This window comes from Podarcis liolepis (assembly GCF_965112155.1).
Source record: "Podarcis liolepis genome assembly, chromosome: 6".
NCBI lineage: Eukaryota > Metazoa > Chordata > Lepidosauria > Squamata > Lacertidae > Podarcis > Podarcis liolepis.
The window spans coordinates 14,105,773-14,123,076 of NC_139559.1; the positions used below are offsets into that span (position 1 = coordinate 14,105,773).

Below are 17,304 nucleotides of genomic sequence, written 5' to 3' on the forward strand. Positions count from 1 at the left end.
GAATTTCCCTATGGGCTTGCTTCGCAAGACGAAAACATCTTGCGCTTTTTTCTTAAAGCCGCTTGAAGAGGCGCAGTTGCGACGGACCGTGCTTCGCAAGACGAAAAACATCGCCAGACGAAAAGACTAGCGGAACGAATTAATTTCGTCTTGCGAGGCACCACTGTATTATTCACTGTTGTTGCTAATTTTATTCTGCAAGCGCTACATAAGTGATGTCATTTCCCCCTCCCTGCACTGTGTTTCACTTGCATTGAAACAAACAGCCCCAACATTGAAATTAATGGTGTAGGCAAGGTAATGACAAAGGGACACGGGTGGCGCTGTGGGTTAAACCACAGAGCCTAGGACTTGCCGATCAGAAGGTCGGTGGTTCGAATACCCGCAGCTGGGTGAGCTCCCGTCGCTCAGTCCCTGCTTCTGCCAACCTAGCAGTTCGAAAGTACGTTAAAAGTTCAAATAGATAAATAGGTACCACTCTGGCGGGAAGGTAAACGGCGTTTCCATGCGCTGCTCTGGTTTGCCAGAAGCAGCTTAGTCATGCTGGCCACATGATCCGGAAGCTGTACGTTGGCTCCTTCGGCCAATAAAGCGAGATGAGCGCCACAACCCCAGAGTCGGTCACGACTGGACCTAATGGTCAAGGGTACCTTTACCTTTAAGGTAATGATACTGCAATTAATTGCAAAATTTGATTACATAAAATTCCACCTCAGCAGGCGGTGAGACAAATAACATAGTTTTGCCAGAAGCCAAATTGCAGCAGAACGGAAACAGCGTCACATGGAACAAACACAGGGCAGAATCGAAGTCATTGCCTTCTTAACACGGAGAACCTATTGTGTGAATTACCCCACAGTGGGTTGTGATGGCTGGATCTCTCTCCTTTCCCCTTGACAGATTAAAAGACCTGGGTCTTGAGCGGTTCAGCACAATTGAGCTGTTTGCACGGATTCTGCTCCCTGGCGCTTTCCTTCTGGCTTGCATCTTGCAGCTTCATTACTTCCACGAAGACTTCCTGAAGGCCACAGATCTGGCTAATATTTGCATCAGGCCACTTTCCGGAAGGTGCTATGCATGATCCATGAGTTCATGTTCTACAATGACAGATAATTGTGCATTTGTGTGTGTGATAGTGTGATTGTGCAGCTTACATTTGGAAATGTGTGTGTGTGTGTGTGTGTGTGTGTGTGTGTGTGTGTGTGTGTGAAATATACTCTGAGTCGAGTGTGGATTTCATGCACTTTATTCAGCTCATAGTAGTGAGGAATGGAGGTTTCCCCAAAATATCTGTTTTATATACATTATTTACACAATGGGCCGCACATGATTGGCTAATTCTGGGATTCTCCTGTAGGCCAATCAGGTTGCGGATTCACTTCCACCTGGAGCTGGATTGGGTGGCTCCTGCGGACCAATCATACTGCTACCTTTTGGATCCCATTCAACTCAGTACATAACAGTGTGTGTGTCCCATCCACCACCAAGGAACATGTAGGCGACATCTGCACCAGATATTTAAAGCACATGGCTTTCCCCCAGGGAATCTTGGGAACTGTAGTTTACCCCTACAGAGCTACAGCCCTCAGTACCCTTAATGAACTACAGTTCCCATGATTCTTTGGGAGAAGTCACATGCTTTAAATGTGCATTGAATGTTATTTAAATGACCACGAAAAGCAATAATTCCACTCTATTTTGCGCTGGCCAGAGCACATCTGGAGTACTACGTCCAGCATCTTATTTTGTTTTTAATTCATTGTCACGGCACTTAGGTAGAGTGAGGTCTAATATTCCTATGATACTGATGGTGAGACCGAGAACGTTTTTTGTTTAAAAAGCAAAATACTCTTCAGAAGTGTAGTGCTAGCCTGCAGCAGCTGGAGTGAAGTATTGAGGCTATGTTCTGTTTCTCCCCAGTGACAGCAACACTGAGACGCGTGTGCATTTCCTGGCTAATATGTGAGTTGGCTTTCTCTCGTTAATCCTTTCCCTTGTAATCTGCTTCATATGTCTAATATAAAGGGGGGCAGGGCGAAGCTGAATACAGCAAGGAGATTAAAGAACATCAAACAGTGGACGGCTGAAATTTTGTATGTAAGGGGGCAATTATGAGGAAGGAAAGAGCAGAAAACAGGGGAACAATCTGAATGAAATAACTAAGATTTCTAATTTACCATCTCCTTAAATTTTGGCAAACATCAGCTGTGGGGGAGCCCCAGTGCAGATCAGACTGGGACACCAAAAAGGCTCACTGGCCCTCAGTGAAAATCCCCTCCCCTAACACTATTTGCTCCATTAGGGAAAACCTAAGTGTGATCTGGTGTGATTTCTCATTTGATCCTGGTTTGGATTCCATTTCCCCAAACCACTACTATTTTGAAGAATTTATTCCACGAGTCTTCTGCCCCAACACTTATTCTGTGATAACTGCCTTGATATCCCATTATAGGCTGGCTGGGTGAAATCACATGGGACTCAGCTACGCAGCTGCAAATAAAACGCTTTAGGTGTGTTGTAAAGTGCATTTGTACAAATGTGACATAAGATGGCGATGGTGAGCTATGGCAAATTCAATGTATTTTTCAAAAGCGTTTTCACAACGTTTTTCATATGTGTCTAGATTCCACAATAGTATCACTGTCAGCCACCCAGGTAGATATGCTGGCAAATGCCAGTCCCAGGAGAATTCTAGTCTACGTGAACAGCCTGACATTTGCTCATCGTTTTCACAAAGCCAAGACACTGCAAAGCCTATAGACCGGAAATTATTTACCACTTGGAAAATTAGTAAGAAGAATTTTGCACAAAGTTCCTGAGAATCTTTTTGTCTGTATTAATTGCAAAACGTTTCCTGGAACAATCCAGCCAGGATGATGCTCTTAGGCTATCTTGGGACTGCCAGCGATGCCCCTTCTTTTATTTGTTGACCAAACTGGCTGGGCTTGTTGGGAACATTTGCATTAATAAGTAGGAAACAGCTGGGCTGGCCCTATATGAGATGACAGCAGATGCCCTTCTCCCTACCCAATGTCATGGTCTATAGTACCCAAGGCAGGTGAAGTTGTTGTTTTTTTAAAAGAAATACAGTGGTACCTCAGGTTAAGTACTTAATTCATTCCGGAGGTCTGTACTTAACCTGAAACTGTTCTTAACCTGAAGCACCACTTTAGCTAATGGGGCCTCCCGCTGCTGCTGCGCTGCTGCTGCACGATTTCTGTTCTCATCCTGAAGCAAAGTTCTTAACCTGAGGTAATATTTCTGGGTTAGCGGAGTCTGTAACCTGAAGCGTTAACCCTAGGTACCACTGTATTATAGTTTAGTATTATCATTGTACAAAACAGGAATGCTCACAAATAATTTTATAAGATTGCAATAAATTAAAAACACCACATAGTTGTGCAGTGGCTTAATATTTATCATTCCAAAACTGAAGAGGAAGAATTCAAGACTGCACTCTTCCAATTGTTCCTTCTGCATGAGCATTTCAGCCCTGCCAGATGGGAGTCTGTGCACTGTTCTGTGGGTTCTTCTGACTAGCCCATCCAGTTTCAAGTCTTTTGGGTTTATAATGCAATTCTTGATACTGTGTTTTTGTCCCCCATATTTTCAGGCTTAAGGAACATATCCTGAAGCTGCAAAGTAGGTAAGCTTGAAAAGAGGGACACGGCAAATAGAAACGTATTTGAATTTGTTTGACCTTCTAAGTCTTTTTTTTTTTTGGTATATTTTTTATTAGGAATTTCAACATAACAAATTTAGCAAAGACATATCATCCTCATTTTTTCCCTCCCCCCTCCCCAAAAAGGAAAAACCCACCCCCCGACTTCCCTCAGCTCCTCTCTCTGGTTTTTCAGCACATGTTATTCTCTGCATGTTATAAAATTGTAAATATCCTTAATTTATCTATCTATATATTACCAATAAAAAAATTGTGTATGTTTATTCAAAACCTGCCAAGGAGTCCAGTTCATTTTGTTGTTTCTTTAAATACTTTGTAAAGAGTTCCCATTCTTCTTTAAAATCACAGTTGTCCTTATCATGTAGTTTGTGTGTCAATTTCACCAATTCCGCATAGTCCATCAATTTCTCTTGCCACAGTTCTTTAGTCGGGATTTCTTCATTCATCCATCCTTGTGCTATTAAGACTCTTGCCGCCATTCTCGCATACATGAAGATGTTTTTCAATTTCCTTGGCAGGTCTTTTCCTACAATCCCTAGCAAAAAAGCTTAAGGTTTTTTTTTACAAATGTTAATTGGAACATTTTCTTCAACTCATTATATATCATGACCTTCTAAGTCTTTTGATGCAGAGAAGATCATGACATGTTGCCTGAATCCCATAAAGGAGTTGGAATGTGAATTGAGAGCATATACTGGATCAACATTTGCACAGATAAACACAGGCCTCCTTGCGCTAGGCTGTCAGGGGTTTAGACTGAGCTCCACTCAACTCTCCTGATTAAGTGGGTCTCCTACCGGCTGTGGTAACTTATCCCTTCCTCCATCCCCCTATTGAATGTGAGCAGGACTAAGCTAGACTAGGATCTGCTGGATTCCAATCTAGCCTCGCAGCAGCAGGCCCAATCTGGACCCAAATTCTATGGCATCCTGGAGATGGCACCGGAATTGGACCCAATTGTCCTGCCCCCCCTGGCTGCCACCACGACTGGACTGTGAATGCAACAGTGTCACCACCACTCCACAAAGCCCCATGGATGGGTGGTAGGATTGCAGCCTTACTAAGAGGATTTTAGTTTATCTGCACTGAAGTTTATCTGCACACATTGTAAGGCATATTCATTTTTTGCACAATCAGCAGTGCATTAACTCATTCTTCATGCATAACTGGAGCTGCACTGGAGCAACTATAGTTAGGCTGGTATCTTCAGGTATAGCCATACATCAAGCTTGCATAAATTATGACCAGGCCATATGTAGTTTGCCAGACATATTTTGGCTCATTGTGTTGGGTGAACTAGACCAGTGTGTTGCTAGAATCTAGGCCTACTCAATAACAGAAGCAAAGCCACGCTGGCCATGCGATAATGGTGGCTTTTTGCTGTTTTCCACAGGCTGGCTGCTGAACAGCTGCAAGATGACATTGAAGATGGACTGGAGAAGCCTGAGAACTCAGCAGTAGGTGAAAGCATGGGGAAGTGCCGCCAGGCGAAACTGGGTAATGATGAACAGCTAGCTCCTGTGCTGAAAGTATAACTAAGCATGGAAACAAGCCTGCCATTTTGGTTTATGCTAGTAAATAGAGCCTGCTTCTTGTAAGCATAGATGCCCTCCAGGTTGCTCCTCCGCCAGTCCTTGTATTGTTAAAGCGGAACTGAGAGCATCACCTTCACCAGATTAAGCTCATTATGGGAAGCCATGGCAGCAGATCTGCCTTATTGCCGATTGCCATGTTCTTCCTTCATCCCTCCTCTTTGCAAATCACACTTTGCTTCTCCGTCTATTGTTTTGCATTATTTGAAAAGTTCTCTCCACCCCCCCCCACTCCTGTTTCCTTAGTGGAAAAGATGAGCAAATGGACAGAAGTGGTTGACAGTGTAGTGCCTCATCTCCTGAAGCTCTTGGCAACGATTCGAGCAATGCAGGCGTTTGCTTGGCGATTTCTGGAGCTCCACATCCTGAAGATTCTGTCCACTTGGATTATCTGGATCACTGTACACGAGGTCAGCTAATAACTATCATGCTTGACTCAAAGCCTGAAGGGAGACCCAGAAAGCAGAGTGAAAATCCAGGCAAGGAGGTCTGGACCATGCATAGCTCTGAATGGAGTTGGAACAAGCTCCTGGGCTTGGAACTGGGCAAAAACAAACAAGATGAATTTTAACAGGGAGGAATGTAAAGTATTGCACTTGGGCAAAAAAAATGAGAGGCACAAATACAAGATGGGTGACACCTGGCTTGAGAGCAGTACATGTGAAAAGGATCTAGGAGTCTTGGTTGACCACAAACTTGACATGAGCCAACAGTGTGACGCGGCAGCTAAAAAAGCCAATGCAATTCTGGGCTGCATCAATAGGAGTATAGCATCTAGATCAAGGGAAGTAATAGTGCCACTGTATTCTGCTCTGGTCAGACCACACCTGGAGTACTGTGTCCAGTTCTGGGCACCACAATTCAAGAAGGACACTGACAAACTGGAACGTGTCCAGAGGAGGGCAACCAAAATGGTCAAAGGCCTGGAAATGATGCCTTATGAGGTATGGTTAAGGGAGCTGGGCATGTTTAGCCTGGAGAAGAGGAGGTTAAGGGGTGATATGATAGCCATGTTCAAATATATAAAAGGATGTCACATAGAGGAGGGAGAAAGGTTGTTTTCTGCTGCTCCAGAGAAGCGGACACGGAGCAATGGATCCAAACTACAAGAAAGAAGATTCCACCTAAACATTAGGAAGAACTTCCTGACAGTAAGAGCTGTTTGACAGTGGAATTTGCTGCCAAGGAGTGTGGTGGAGTCTCCTGCTTTGGAGGTCTTTAAGCAGAGGCTTGACAACCATATGTCAGGAGTGCTCTGATGCTGTTTCCTGCTTGGCAGGGGGTTGGACTCGATGGCCCTTGTGGTCTCTTCCAACTCTATGATTCTATGATTCTATGACCCAAGAGCAGCAGGCTAGGATGTTGCTCCAGCAAAGGTCTGGAGCCAACTGAAATTTAATTAAGCTGCAGACGGATCAGGTTTTTAGCTCCTCTGCTGGAGAAACCTTTATCACACAAGAGGGTGATGCTTGATTCTTCAGGTGTTGACTTTGCAGTGCTAGTGGTCCTGAAGCCATGGAGCTGGTAGCAGTACTGGTGGCAAGGGTCTCTGTTCCCTGCCAGTGGGGACACACAGCCCTGGCCTTGCCACCAACCTGCCCTGTCCCAATGCCATCCAGGTGATTTGCAGTGATGCCTGTTTTGGGAGGGCAGCTTCGAGGCTGTGCCATATGACACAGGGCTTCCTAATTTGAAGGTATATATCTGCACCAAGGAATGGACAGGCCCATCAAAGTTTGGCCCATCCCAGTACTTCATGGGAATGGGCCTAAGTCTGCCCCAACCCCTTTCCATGCAGATTCTTTGAAATCTGTGTGAAAACACACAGATCTTTTTAAAAGTACTTACAAGCTGGTACAAGCGCTCAGATGGCAGCTCTGAAACGCATGTGCATGGCTGTGGATTGTGAAGTAGACCCACAATCTGATCTGGGTCATGATCCACCCAGATCAAATCATCTGAACCCACTTTGGAATCTGAATTTGGTGTCCTTATCCATACATGAGCTTACTGGTCCTTGTTCAGGCAAAATGTTAGCACCCACTTCCTCCATAACTGCAATGTATTAAAATGTTTACTGCAAAGTGACTCCAGTCGTTGTTGTTTCTATTGGTGTTTGACATTTTACGTTTTACGTTGGTTCACAGGTGTCTTTGATGAACTACCCTTTCTTCATCCTCTGGGCATTTGCCCTTCCATATTCCAAGTTGTGCCCACATGCCTCCAGGATCTGTACGTTTTGGTCCTGCGTGATGGTCTTCTGTAAAATGGCATACCAGCTGAAATTTGTCAAGCCTCTGACATATTCTTCAAACTGCACACAGGTCTGCTTGCTAATGTACCAAGGACCCAAACTTCTGAAGAATTTTCTGTGCTTGCTTGTGATTTCCTTAGAGCAAGTCTGGGGAATCTCCAACTCACGGCCAAACCTGGCCTGCCTGAGGTCCATTTTGGCTCGCAAGGCTATTCCCCACTCACCTGCCCATCAGCTGATGTCACTTAGCTAGGGCTGCCATACAGCCAGATTTCCCCAGACATTACCGGGATTTCAAAGGCGGAATTGTTGTCGGGGGGGGGGGGATTTCTGAAAGGTGGAGCTTTGTCCTTAGGCAAATCAACTGAAAAATCACATTTTGGGGGGGCATTTTAGGTGGAAAACCCCCCATCAACTTTCGGGATTCCTGACATGTCCTGGTTTTTGGGTGTAAAAATGGTGGCAAATTGGCAAAATGGGGGTTTGTTTTGTGCTGGTGGGTTTCTAAAAAAAAAGCTCAACAATATTGGGGTCTTCCTAAAAAGTTCAGCATCTTTCGGGGTGTCCTGGTTTTTACACTTTGAAATATGGCAGCCCTACACTTAGAAATGCTTGTCTCCTCAGGGGCTTCAGTCAAATATGACTTATTATCACTACACCAACATGGATGAATTACTGGAAAAGTCATTGTTGTACAAGGCCCCTGTTGACCCAGCGCATTGGTTTGGTGGGCTATTGAAGTGCAATGACAATGTTCTCCCATGTCTAAAGGTATGGATCTTGTTTAAACACTCGTGTTAGGGTAAGTAAACACTTAGATATCGCAGTCATTTCAAAAACACTTGATTATGTGCGAGTCATACATACGAAGGCCGGCCCTGCTACTGGGTAGAGTGGATATTTGTCCAGGCCCTTGGTTTGTGTCAGCCACCAACCAACTCACATTCAGTGTGGTACAAGGAATAATCTAGCCGTGGGTGGGGCAGGCATTGTTCCTGTTGTCTCCTGGGCATTCTTGTGAATCATTCTTCTTTCTTTCATTTTGTAGAATCACCTCACCATTCTGGTTCTTATGGCTCTAGAGGCCACAGTGCATCGCCACCAGCTTTTTTACCGAATTCAGAACCAGCTGGTGCCGCCTCCCACGGGGAGCGTTTTTTATGACGTGGCCCGGGAGAATCTGGATGATGGGCTCCTGAGTTGCATCAAATACTTTGCCAATTACAGTTTCTACAAGTTTGGACTAGAGGTAAAAAATGATTAGCAAGAGAGGAGCTGGGTAGGGAGGCTGGAGGTCCAAAAAGGTTTGGTTTAGAGAGGGACACATTTCAGTGCGACACCTGAGAGCCAAGCAGGAAGCCAAGGCAAAGCTTTTCCTCACATTGCTTGATATGTACCCAGTTTCATGAACGGAGAGAGAAAGGCCCAAGGCTCATCTGTCCCAGTATCCCGTTTTCACGGTGGCCAACCAGTTGCCTATGGCAAGCTTGCAGTCAGAACCTGAGTGCAACATCGCTATCTCCACACTTGTGATTCCCAGCAACGGACGTTTGGAGACATACAGTGTCTTACATCAGACATCTTTCATAGCCATCCTGGTTGGTTAGAGATTAAAACACTAACCAAGACCTTAGGATGCAATTACTCCCTCCCCTGGGTGCATTTTCTTCCGCAGAAATTATACCAGACTACACTATTGTTGGGACGTGGGTGGTGCTGTGGGTTAAACCACAGAGCCTAGGACTTGTCGATCAGAAGGTCGGTGGTTCGAATCCCCGCGACGGGGTGAGCACCCGTTGCTCGGTCCCAGCTCCTGCCAACCTAGCAGTTGGAAAGCACATCAAAGTGCAAGTAGATAAATAGGTACCACTCTGGTGGGAAGGTAAACGGCATTTCCGTGCGCTGCTCTGGTTCACCAGAAGCGGCTTAGTCATGCTGGCCACATGACCCGGAAGCTGTACACCCGCTCCCTCGGCCAATAAAGCGAGATGTGTGCCGCAACCCCAGAGTTGTCCGCAACTGGACCTAGTGGTCAGGGGTCCATTTACCTTTACATTTACACTATTCTTACCAGCACAGTTATAAACAACACCCCTGAATTTCAGACCCTCCAAGTGTCCCTGTTTTCCTGGGACAGTCCTGGATTTACAGAAGCCAACCTGGTTTCTGATTTGATGCCAGAATGTCCCGTTTTCCCTTAGGACATCCCTATTTTCATTGGAGAAATGTTGGAAGATATGGTAGGATGTTCCTGTTTTCATTGGATAAATGTGAAAGTTGTAGAACTTCCAAGCCAAGGAGATAAGTAACTATACAACCTTTGGAAGACATTTGAAGGCAGTTCTGTATAGAGAAGGGTTTTAAAAAAATGATTAATGATTTATTATGTTTATGTATATTGGAATTTGTTCAGAGGGCTAGGGAAACCCAGTCGGATGGGCGGGGTAATAATAATAATGATGATGATGATGATGGAATAGATAAATATGTTGATATGCATCGATTAAATATGTAAAGATGAACCAATTAAAAGTAAGACTAACAATGGATAGATTAATCCAGGATAATATCACAATGCAAAATATATGTTAATTCATAAGAAGTCAAGTTGTGGTAGAGGGAAGTCACATGGGTGTATTTTATTGTCTTCATTATTTCAATGTACACAGGGTTTGCCTCTGTTGATTTGTAATTGTAAAACAGGTATTCTTTTGTGATCAATAAACAGACTTAAATAAATAAATAAATAAATAGGATGTCCCTGTTTTCATTGAAGAAATGTTGGGGAGCATGGAATTTCAGCTTGCCAATTACAGTTTCCTTTCTGAGCACGGGAAGCACATGAAAAACACCTGGGGTGCTCCTGAATACGCCCCCCCTCTTCTGCTCTTTCAGATCTGCTTTGTGGTTGCCATCAATGTGATTAGGCAGCGTATGGACTTCTATGCCCTCATCCATGCCAGCTGGCTGATTTACCTGTTGAGCCGCCGGCGGAGGAAAGCCATGGCTGAAGCCTGGCCCAAATACTGCTGCTTCCTCGCCAGCATCGCAGCCTTCCAGTATCTCCTCTGTATTGGTCTCCCACCTGCTTTATGCCAAGGTACATACAGAACGGTGTGTTCTAGCAGGTAGCAGGGCAAGTACTTTGGAGGGGGGACGTGTCGTCTAATTTAGGATGAGCAAAAGGGCGACTCTGCCGTCTGCTGGATAGCCAAAGTTTTGCCTCTTGGCAGTTTCCTGTGAATCAAATGTGCCCAGACAGTAAGCTCGGAAATTAGTTTAAGATGCTTTGTGTAATGCAGATAATCTCTTTACTGGCAGATTATCCGTGGAGAACCTCTCACTGGCTGCTCCATTCAAATCTGATTAAGTGGCTGTATCTGCCCGATTTTGCCAAGAGACCGGATGCTAGTTTTCTCCTTTGTAAGTATAATCTGTAAAGTCATGGGACACCTGCTTAACAGGCGTTAATAGCTGTTTCTTCCAGAGGAGGAAACATCTAAATTGTGGCATGATATAGTTTGTCAGGTAACATGGGAAAACGTGAAAAGCCGGGTGGGTTAATAGCAAACTGGGACGCGGGTGGCGCTGTGGGTTAAACCACAGAGCCTAGGACTTGCTGATCAGAAGGTCGGCGGTTTGAATCCCCGCGACGGGGTGAGCTCCCATTGCTCGGTCCCTGCTCCTGCCAACCTAGCAGTTCGAAAACACGTCAAAGTGCAAGTAGATAAATAGGTACCACTCCGACGGGAAGGTAAACGGTGTTTCTGTGCACTGCTGTGGTTCGCCAGAAGCGGTTTAGTCATGCTGGCCACATGACCCAGAAGCTGTATGCCAGCTCCCTTGGCCAATAAAGCGAGATGAGCGCCGCAACCCCAGAGTCGGCTATGACCGAACCTAATGGTCAGGGGTCCCTTTACCCTTTACCTTATATACTGAGCTGGCCCATTGGTTCATGTTGTCAAATGTGGCCCTCCAAAGTTCTCTGTGTGGTGCTTGGGACTCTCTCCACACCACACTCCCTCCTCAGCCACACTTCCTCTTTCCAGACCTTTTGAGTGTTTTTGCCTGCTTGTCCTTGAACTCTGATAATGTCCTTTGCTTGCCCAGATGAAGGACAGAGAGACGGGTGTTTGTGTGGAGAAACCAGCCTACTGTACAAAGCCTATGAAGCGGTCCATAAATTTGTTTAATGCTGCTGCTGCTGCTACTGCTACCGTTTGCTCTGTCGTCGAAAGCCGCGCGATGGTTTGTTTCAAACAAACCATGAGCAGTAAGCCAAGAACAAACCTTGGTTGCTCTACCTTCTTTTTTTAAAAAAGAAAGTTTACAATTAAAAAGCAGGGAGAAAATATTCCAAATAAATCAAATCTCTTTCCTTGCCTCCTCTCTCCCCGCTTGCAGATGACTTCCTGCTTCTGCTCGCCGCCTCTCTCCAGTGGCAGGTGTTTGAAGAGGAGAATAAGCTGGTTGTGAGAATGCAGGCTGGAGACAATGTAGAGATCAGCCACAGCCTCGACCCAGCTGGGCTAAGCGAGTACAGTCTGGTACCAAACTTTATCCACTGCAGGCAAGAAACTGTATTTGGGGCCTAGGAGTCTGTGTGCTCTGTGTGTGTGTGTGTGTGAGAGAGAGAGAGAGAGATTGCTCCATAAAGCAAATAATAATAATAATTTCCCCCAGGTATATTATGCAACATATCACTGATGCAATAATAGTGCATTAGTGTGGATTTATACAGGACCATCAATCCTCTCTGAAATAGTGACCATCTGGCAGTGCAGGCGGGTCCATTAGGACAAGTGGAACTCTGCTTTCCAAGCTCCTAATTACTTGCAACCAGTCCAGAAGGTGGCACTGGCTGTCAGCTTCCTCTTCCTGATGTTGCCCTTGCAGAATTCAGCAGGGAGCAGGATGGGGGCAAAACAAGAAGAGTTAGTTGGCTCCACCTACCATTGGTTCTGGCTTCAGCTACCATTAGCTCTGGCTCCCCCTAGTGGTAGCCTCCCTACCTTCTACCCTATCAGTTCCATTGAGCGCCAACCAATTGGGCACCTGGAAATGCCCCCGTGTCACAGGTATGCCATTTGTGATTTGTTCATCTCTTGTTTCCTTCAGGTCTTATCTGGATTTCGTGAAAGTGATTTTGTTCAGATACCACTTTTGGTTTGTCCTTTGCCTGATTTTTATGACCGGGACAACAAGGATCAACATCTTCTGTGTGGGCTACCTCCTGGCCTGTTTCTACTTCATGCGTTTTGGGCAAAGCCTCCAGTTGAAGCCAGTCAAAGACATACTCAGACTGTGGGACTATCTGATCGCATACACAGCTTTGGTTATAGCCGCAAAGAACCTCCTTGCCGTATGTATTTGTCAAGCTAGCAGAGGTTGAGCAAAATTATCACCTTACCCGTAGTCATTGTCCCATAACAGACTGTGATCTCGGTTGCTCCAGTAGGCCACCTCAGGGATGGGTACAAGTGCAACTGCATATTTATTTAGATGTGGAAATAATGCACAAGGATGACCCCTGTTTAACATGAGACGTTGCTCATACTGTCTTTTATTGTTTGATGCTTTGGTGTGTTCTTTTATACTTCGTTGGAAGTTGCCCAGAGTGGCTGGGGCAACCCAGCCAGATTGGGGGGTTACAAGAAATAAATCATCATCGTCATCGTCATCATCTCACTGTATTGGTTTGAAAGGGCCAGTCTGGAGCTTAGATAAATGTATTAGCATCCTCCGAACTGTCATCTTTTTCCCTTCCTCTTTGCCCACAGATTGGAGCATGTGCGTACCTTAGTAAATTACAAACAAGCCATTGTTGGCTAATTCAGACCTTTGGTATGTTCTGCACAATACCGGGATATGACGTAGGTAAGTAGGATGTGGAAAGAGAGGTCCTTTGACATTTCAACTTACATCAAACACTTTTGATGAGAAACACAGTTTTCTTCTACCTTTTCTTTTTTGTAAAAAAAACTTCTTATTTCTCTCTCTCTCTCTCTCTCTCTCTCTCTCTCTCTCTCACACACACACACACACACACACTCTTACTTTACAGATTTTAACATAGACCATAAATTACTTTATCTATTGACTTCCCGTCCTCCCTTTCCACGGTTTCCATATTTATCCTTGAATGTTGCATATTTCACATATATTATTCAATACACCCATTTTAACCTATTTATCTTAATCACTAATGCTGTTGCTCAATATTTCAAGTCCCCATGTTTTTATCTTGCTGTAGTAGCTCTTCAAATACTCAATAAAGCATCTCTGGCCCTCAATGAATTTTTCGTCATTTTGGTCTCTAATCTTTGCTATTAATCTTGCCAGTTCTGCATACTCCATCATTTTAAAAAGCCATTCTTCCTTTGTTGGAACCACTTCTTCTTTCCATCTTTAGGCATAAAGCATTAGTGCTGCTGTCATTATACACAGTGGTACCTCGCTTTAAGAACAGCCCTGTTTATGAACTATTCGGTTTACGAACTCCGCAAAACCGGAAGTAGTGTCCAGTTTGCGAACTTTACCTCGGTCTACGAACGGAATCCCGATGGTGGAAGGGCAAAAAGGCGGTGGGAGGCGTCATTAGGGAAAGCTTGCCTCGGTTTAAGAACAGTTTCGGTTTAATAACGGACTTCTGGAACGGATTAAGTTCATAAACGGAGGTACCACTGTACATAAATAAATTAACCAACTCTTTTGGTACATCATTACCTATAATTCCTAAAAATAAAAGCTTTGAGTTTCTTGGGAATCATCAACTTGAACATCTTTTTAATCTCATCAATGTCATTTCCCAATAGTCCTTAGCTTTTTTACAAGTCCACCACATATGGAAAAACGTTCCTTCTGTCATTTTTCACTTCCAACACAGAGTTAGTTTTGTACATTTTGGCTAACTTATTTGGTGTTATATACCATCTATAAATCATCTTCATATAGTTTTCTCTTAAAGTGTAACAAGCTGTACATGTTAGATTACTCCTCCACAACTTCTCCCATGAAGACAGTTATATTTTATGTCCCTCATCTCTTGCCTGATTTCTCCTACTTTTTCTAACACGTTGAACACCTTGCTTTAATGAAAGTGTGAGCTAATATTAAGATTTTTGCATGCATTTTTACCTAATATACATATTTTTGCAAGCAATTATCTCTAATATAATGGACTCTTTTTATTAATATATTTGTTTTTATGTACACTTTCCCTGATATATGTACTTTTATACACATCATTTGCTTGGAGAACTGCAAAATTCAGAGAAGTGCAGATTTCAATGCATAGCTGCATTTCATTTTGGGTGTGTGTGTGTGTGTGTGTGTGTGTTTTAAATGCAGATTAGATACTTGCATAAGTAGACAACCTGACCTGTGCTCCACATTGCTTGTATGCCAAATTTCCCATTGATGATCTTCAGTGAAGTTCAACTACGGACAATGATACAAAGATCTGAAACTGAAGCTACAATTTGCTTCTTTCCCAGCAGTTACTGACCATATTTTGTCATTCCTACAAACTCGAAGGGTCGTCCCTGGCCTCCACATTGAATAGCATAATTAGAACAATAAGGAAACTGCATGAACCACTCACATCCTGGCCACCTGGAGAATATGTTGTCTGTTTTCCTCTTATCTAGACCCACCTGAGGATGAAATATGTGAACTGCCTGAGAAGGAAGCAGGAATAACCTGGGATGCGATATGTTTCACTTTCCTGCTAATCCAGCGTAGAATTTTTACTAGCTACTACTACCTCTATGTTGTTGCAGATCTTAAGGCTGCCAAGACCTTGGCCTTCAGGTATGTGGCAAAGATGTATGAAGTCCGAACAAGATTGTTATTGAGACAGGAGATGGAATCAATGCTACAGACTGAAGACCAATTCGCACAACCAAGTTGGTAGGATGAATAAGCCATCTGGGTGGAACTGGGCTGTTGAAGAGTCAGTTGACCTAGATTGTTGCTTTGCTGTGAGATGTAAGCCTTTCTTATAAGTTACTGGAGTAGTGTGATTTGTGGCCTCCTTGTGCCTAGATCCTATACCGCTTAAATAACATGACTTTGGTAGGAAGCAATTGGACATGTTAGGCAACTGATGGGGTTGCATCTCTCTCAACCATATTGGTTGTCAAAACCGCATGATTCCTTTCTTACATGGTTTTCTGGAGCAGTGTGGGTTCCTACCACTGAAGAATAGCTCCCATGCTAGGAAAGTAAGATTAGATTTCATCCTTCAGAAATAAGAAACATGAAGTTGGCTTTTCTTACCAGTTTGCATCCACATGTGACTTATAAGGTAGATAAAATGGTTTTGAAATTGTCTCATACATGCAGAGGAGCCGAGCTGTTTGAAGTAAAGCTTAAAAAGGTGGTGGAACTCAGGATGGAAGAAGAGAGAAAATCAATGCAAACCATGAAGAAGCAGTAAGTCTTGCAACCTCAACATTTATTTACAGAATTGTATAACAATTGACTCAGAAGCGGTTGGAAAGGCAACTGCAACGTATTTCTCTTTCTTTTCTGAACTCTAAAATTCTGAGTATTAAACTCTAAAAGTCTGAGTATTAAAATGAGCTAGTGAAACAGAGAGATGGTTGAATAGTACTTAAAAAGCACAGCATTTTGGACACATACTGAAATTGATTGAAATTGACTTGCAGTGTGGTCTGTGTGTAGTATGAACTTAGATCCTCAGGGCATCTCTGGGAAGGCACACATTTATCAGTGGTATGAATTCCTTGCAGTTTTGGTTATATGGGCCCTGCTTCTGGTCTCTGTGGATCATAATGCTGGTCACAAGAGTTGTTGTTTTTTTAAAAAAATCCCCCTCCACCTGTGTTACCCCATTATCTCTGTGAAAGAGATGAAGGGCACTTAAAGGTGCTGGATGGGAGCTGGTGATCTCTAATAAATGTCACTCCCCCAAGTAATAGGCAAGTCTTGATCTTATAACATAGTAAGCCCATTCAGGGTGTAGCATGTGAGAATGTCTGCTTGCGGCTGTGTTCAGAAGCAAGCTCTGTGAATGAAATGCAGAGGACTAAAAGCAAAGTCAGTGTTCGGTGTTTGTTTTTCTGTGGGGAATCTATAGGCTGGAGCTGATCAAACCAAAGAAAAATCGCACCACCTTGGAGAAATGGGGACCAGAAGCTGTGCAAGAGTCTGAAAAAGCAGAGGATTCAGGTGGAAAACATTTGTTTTGTTTTTAAATGGCATGCATCTTGCAATGTAACTTATTAGAAAACGATAAATGGCTGCTTAATGGTTTCCAGTGCATTTTCTCATCACTTTCCTCATTGCAGAAAGTCTATTTTTTTGGGGGGGGGAGAGGGGCAGGGTTCAGGTCATGGTACAAGAGCTCCAATTCCACTTTAATTGCACGACCTAAATTTGCTGGTATGTGTGATTGAGCCACACCCCAAAACAGTGGCAGTCCAGAAGCAACAAAAGTTTGCATAATGTGTTGTTTGTTGGCTAGTCTTAAGTAGAGGCAATGAGCTATGGAAGGAGGTCAATGAAGGGAATTTTATGGAGCCCCTTCTGCCTTCTGCATTTGCCCACACACTTTGAAGTCTGTCTTTGTAATCAAGTGGCTTAGAAACTTTGCAGAAAGGAGGATTTCCATTCTTGAGTTTGATCTCTTTTCAGAAACGCTGGAGGCAGACCTCTTATGTTGCCTTCTCTTCATGAATCATGTGTGGGGTTGCAGGGCATGCTTTAACTGGCTGTCCATGGGAACATTTTATTGAGTAGTGTTTTTTCTG

At 43.9% G+C, this 17,304-nt stretch overlaps 2 protein-coding genes across 2 annotated transcripts in view; one reads left to right on the forward strand and one right to left on the reverse strand.

The window, feature by feature from the left end:
* EDN3 (endothelin 3) overlaps nt 1-17,304 on the reverse strand; it is a 527,748-nt gene that overhangs the window by 495,801 nt on the left and 14,643 nt on the right. The window lies entirely within an intron of this gene.
* Nucleotides 1-17,304, forward strand: part of LOC310708683 (piezo-type mechanosensitive ion channel component 2-like) — a 64,725-nt gene that overhangs the window by 21,597 nt on the left and 25,824 nt on the right. The window contains exons 15-30 of the mRNA XM_083507295.1: nt 901-1,068; nt 1,921-1,962; nt 3,614-3,646; nt 5,076-5,179; nt 5,521-5,684; nt 7,422-7,598; nt 8,153-8,299; nt 8,577-8,777; nt 10,424-10,628; nt 10,850-10,951; nt 11,933-12,098; nt 12,647-12,890; nt 13,309-13,405; nt 15,178-15,340; nt 15,875-15,964; nt 16,632-16,723. Of these exons, the coding sequence (XP_083363421.1) occupies nt 901-1,068; nt 1,921-1,962; nt 3,614-3,646; nt 5,076-5,179; nt 5,521-5,684; nt 7,422-7,598; nt 8,153-8,299; nt 8,577-8,777; nt 10,424-10,628; nt 10,850-10,951; nt 11,933-12,098; nt 12,647-12,890; nt 13,309-13,405; nt 15,178-15,340; nt 15,875-15,964; nt 16,632-16,723 (2,195 nt within the window). The remainder of the gene's footprint in view (nt 1-900; nt 1,069-1,920; nt 1,963-3,613; nt 3,647-5,075; nt 5,180-5,520; nt 5,685-7,421; nt 7,599-8,152; nt 8,300-8,576; nt 8,778-10,423; nt 10,629-10,849; nt 10,952-11,932; nt 12,099-12,646; nt 12,891-13,308; nt 13,406-15,177; nt 15,341-15,874; nt 15,965-16,631; nt 16,724-17,304) is intronic.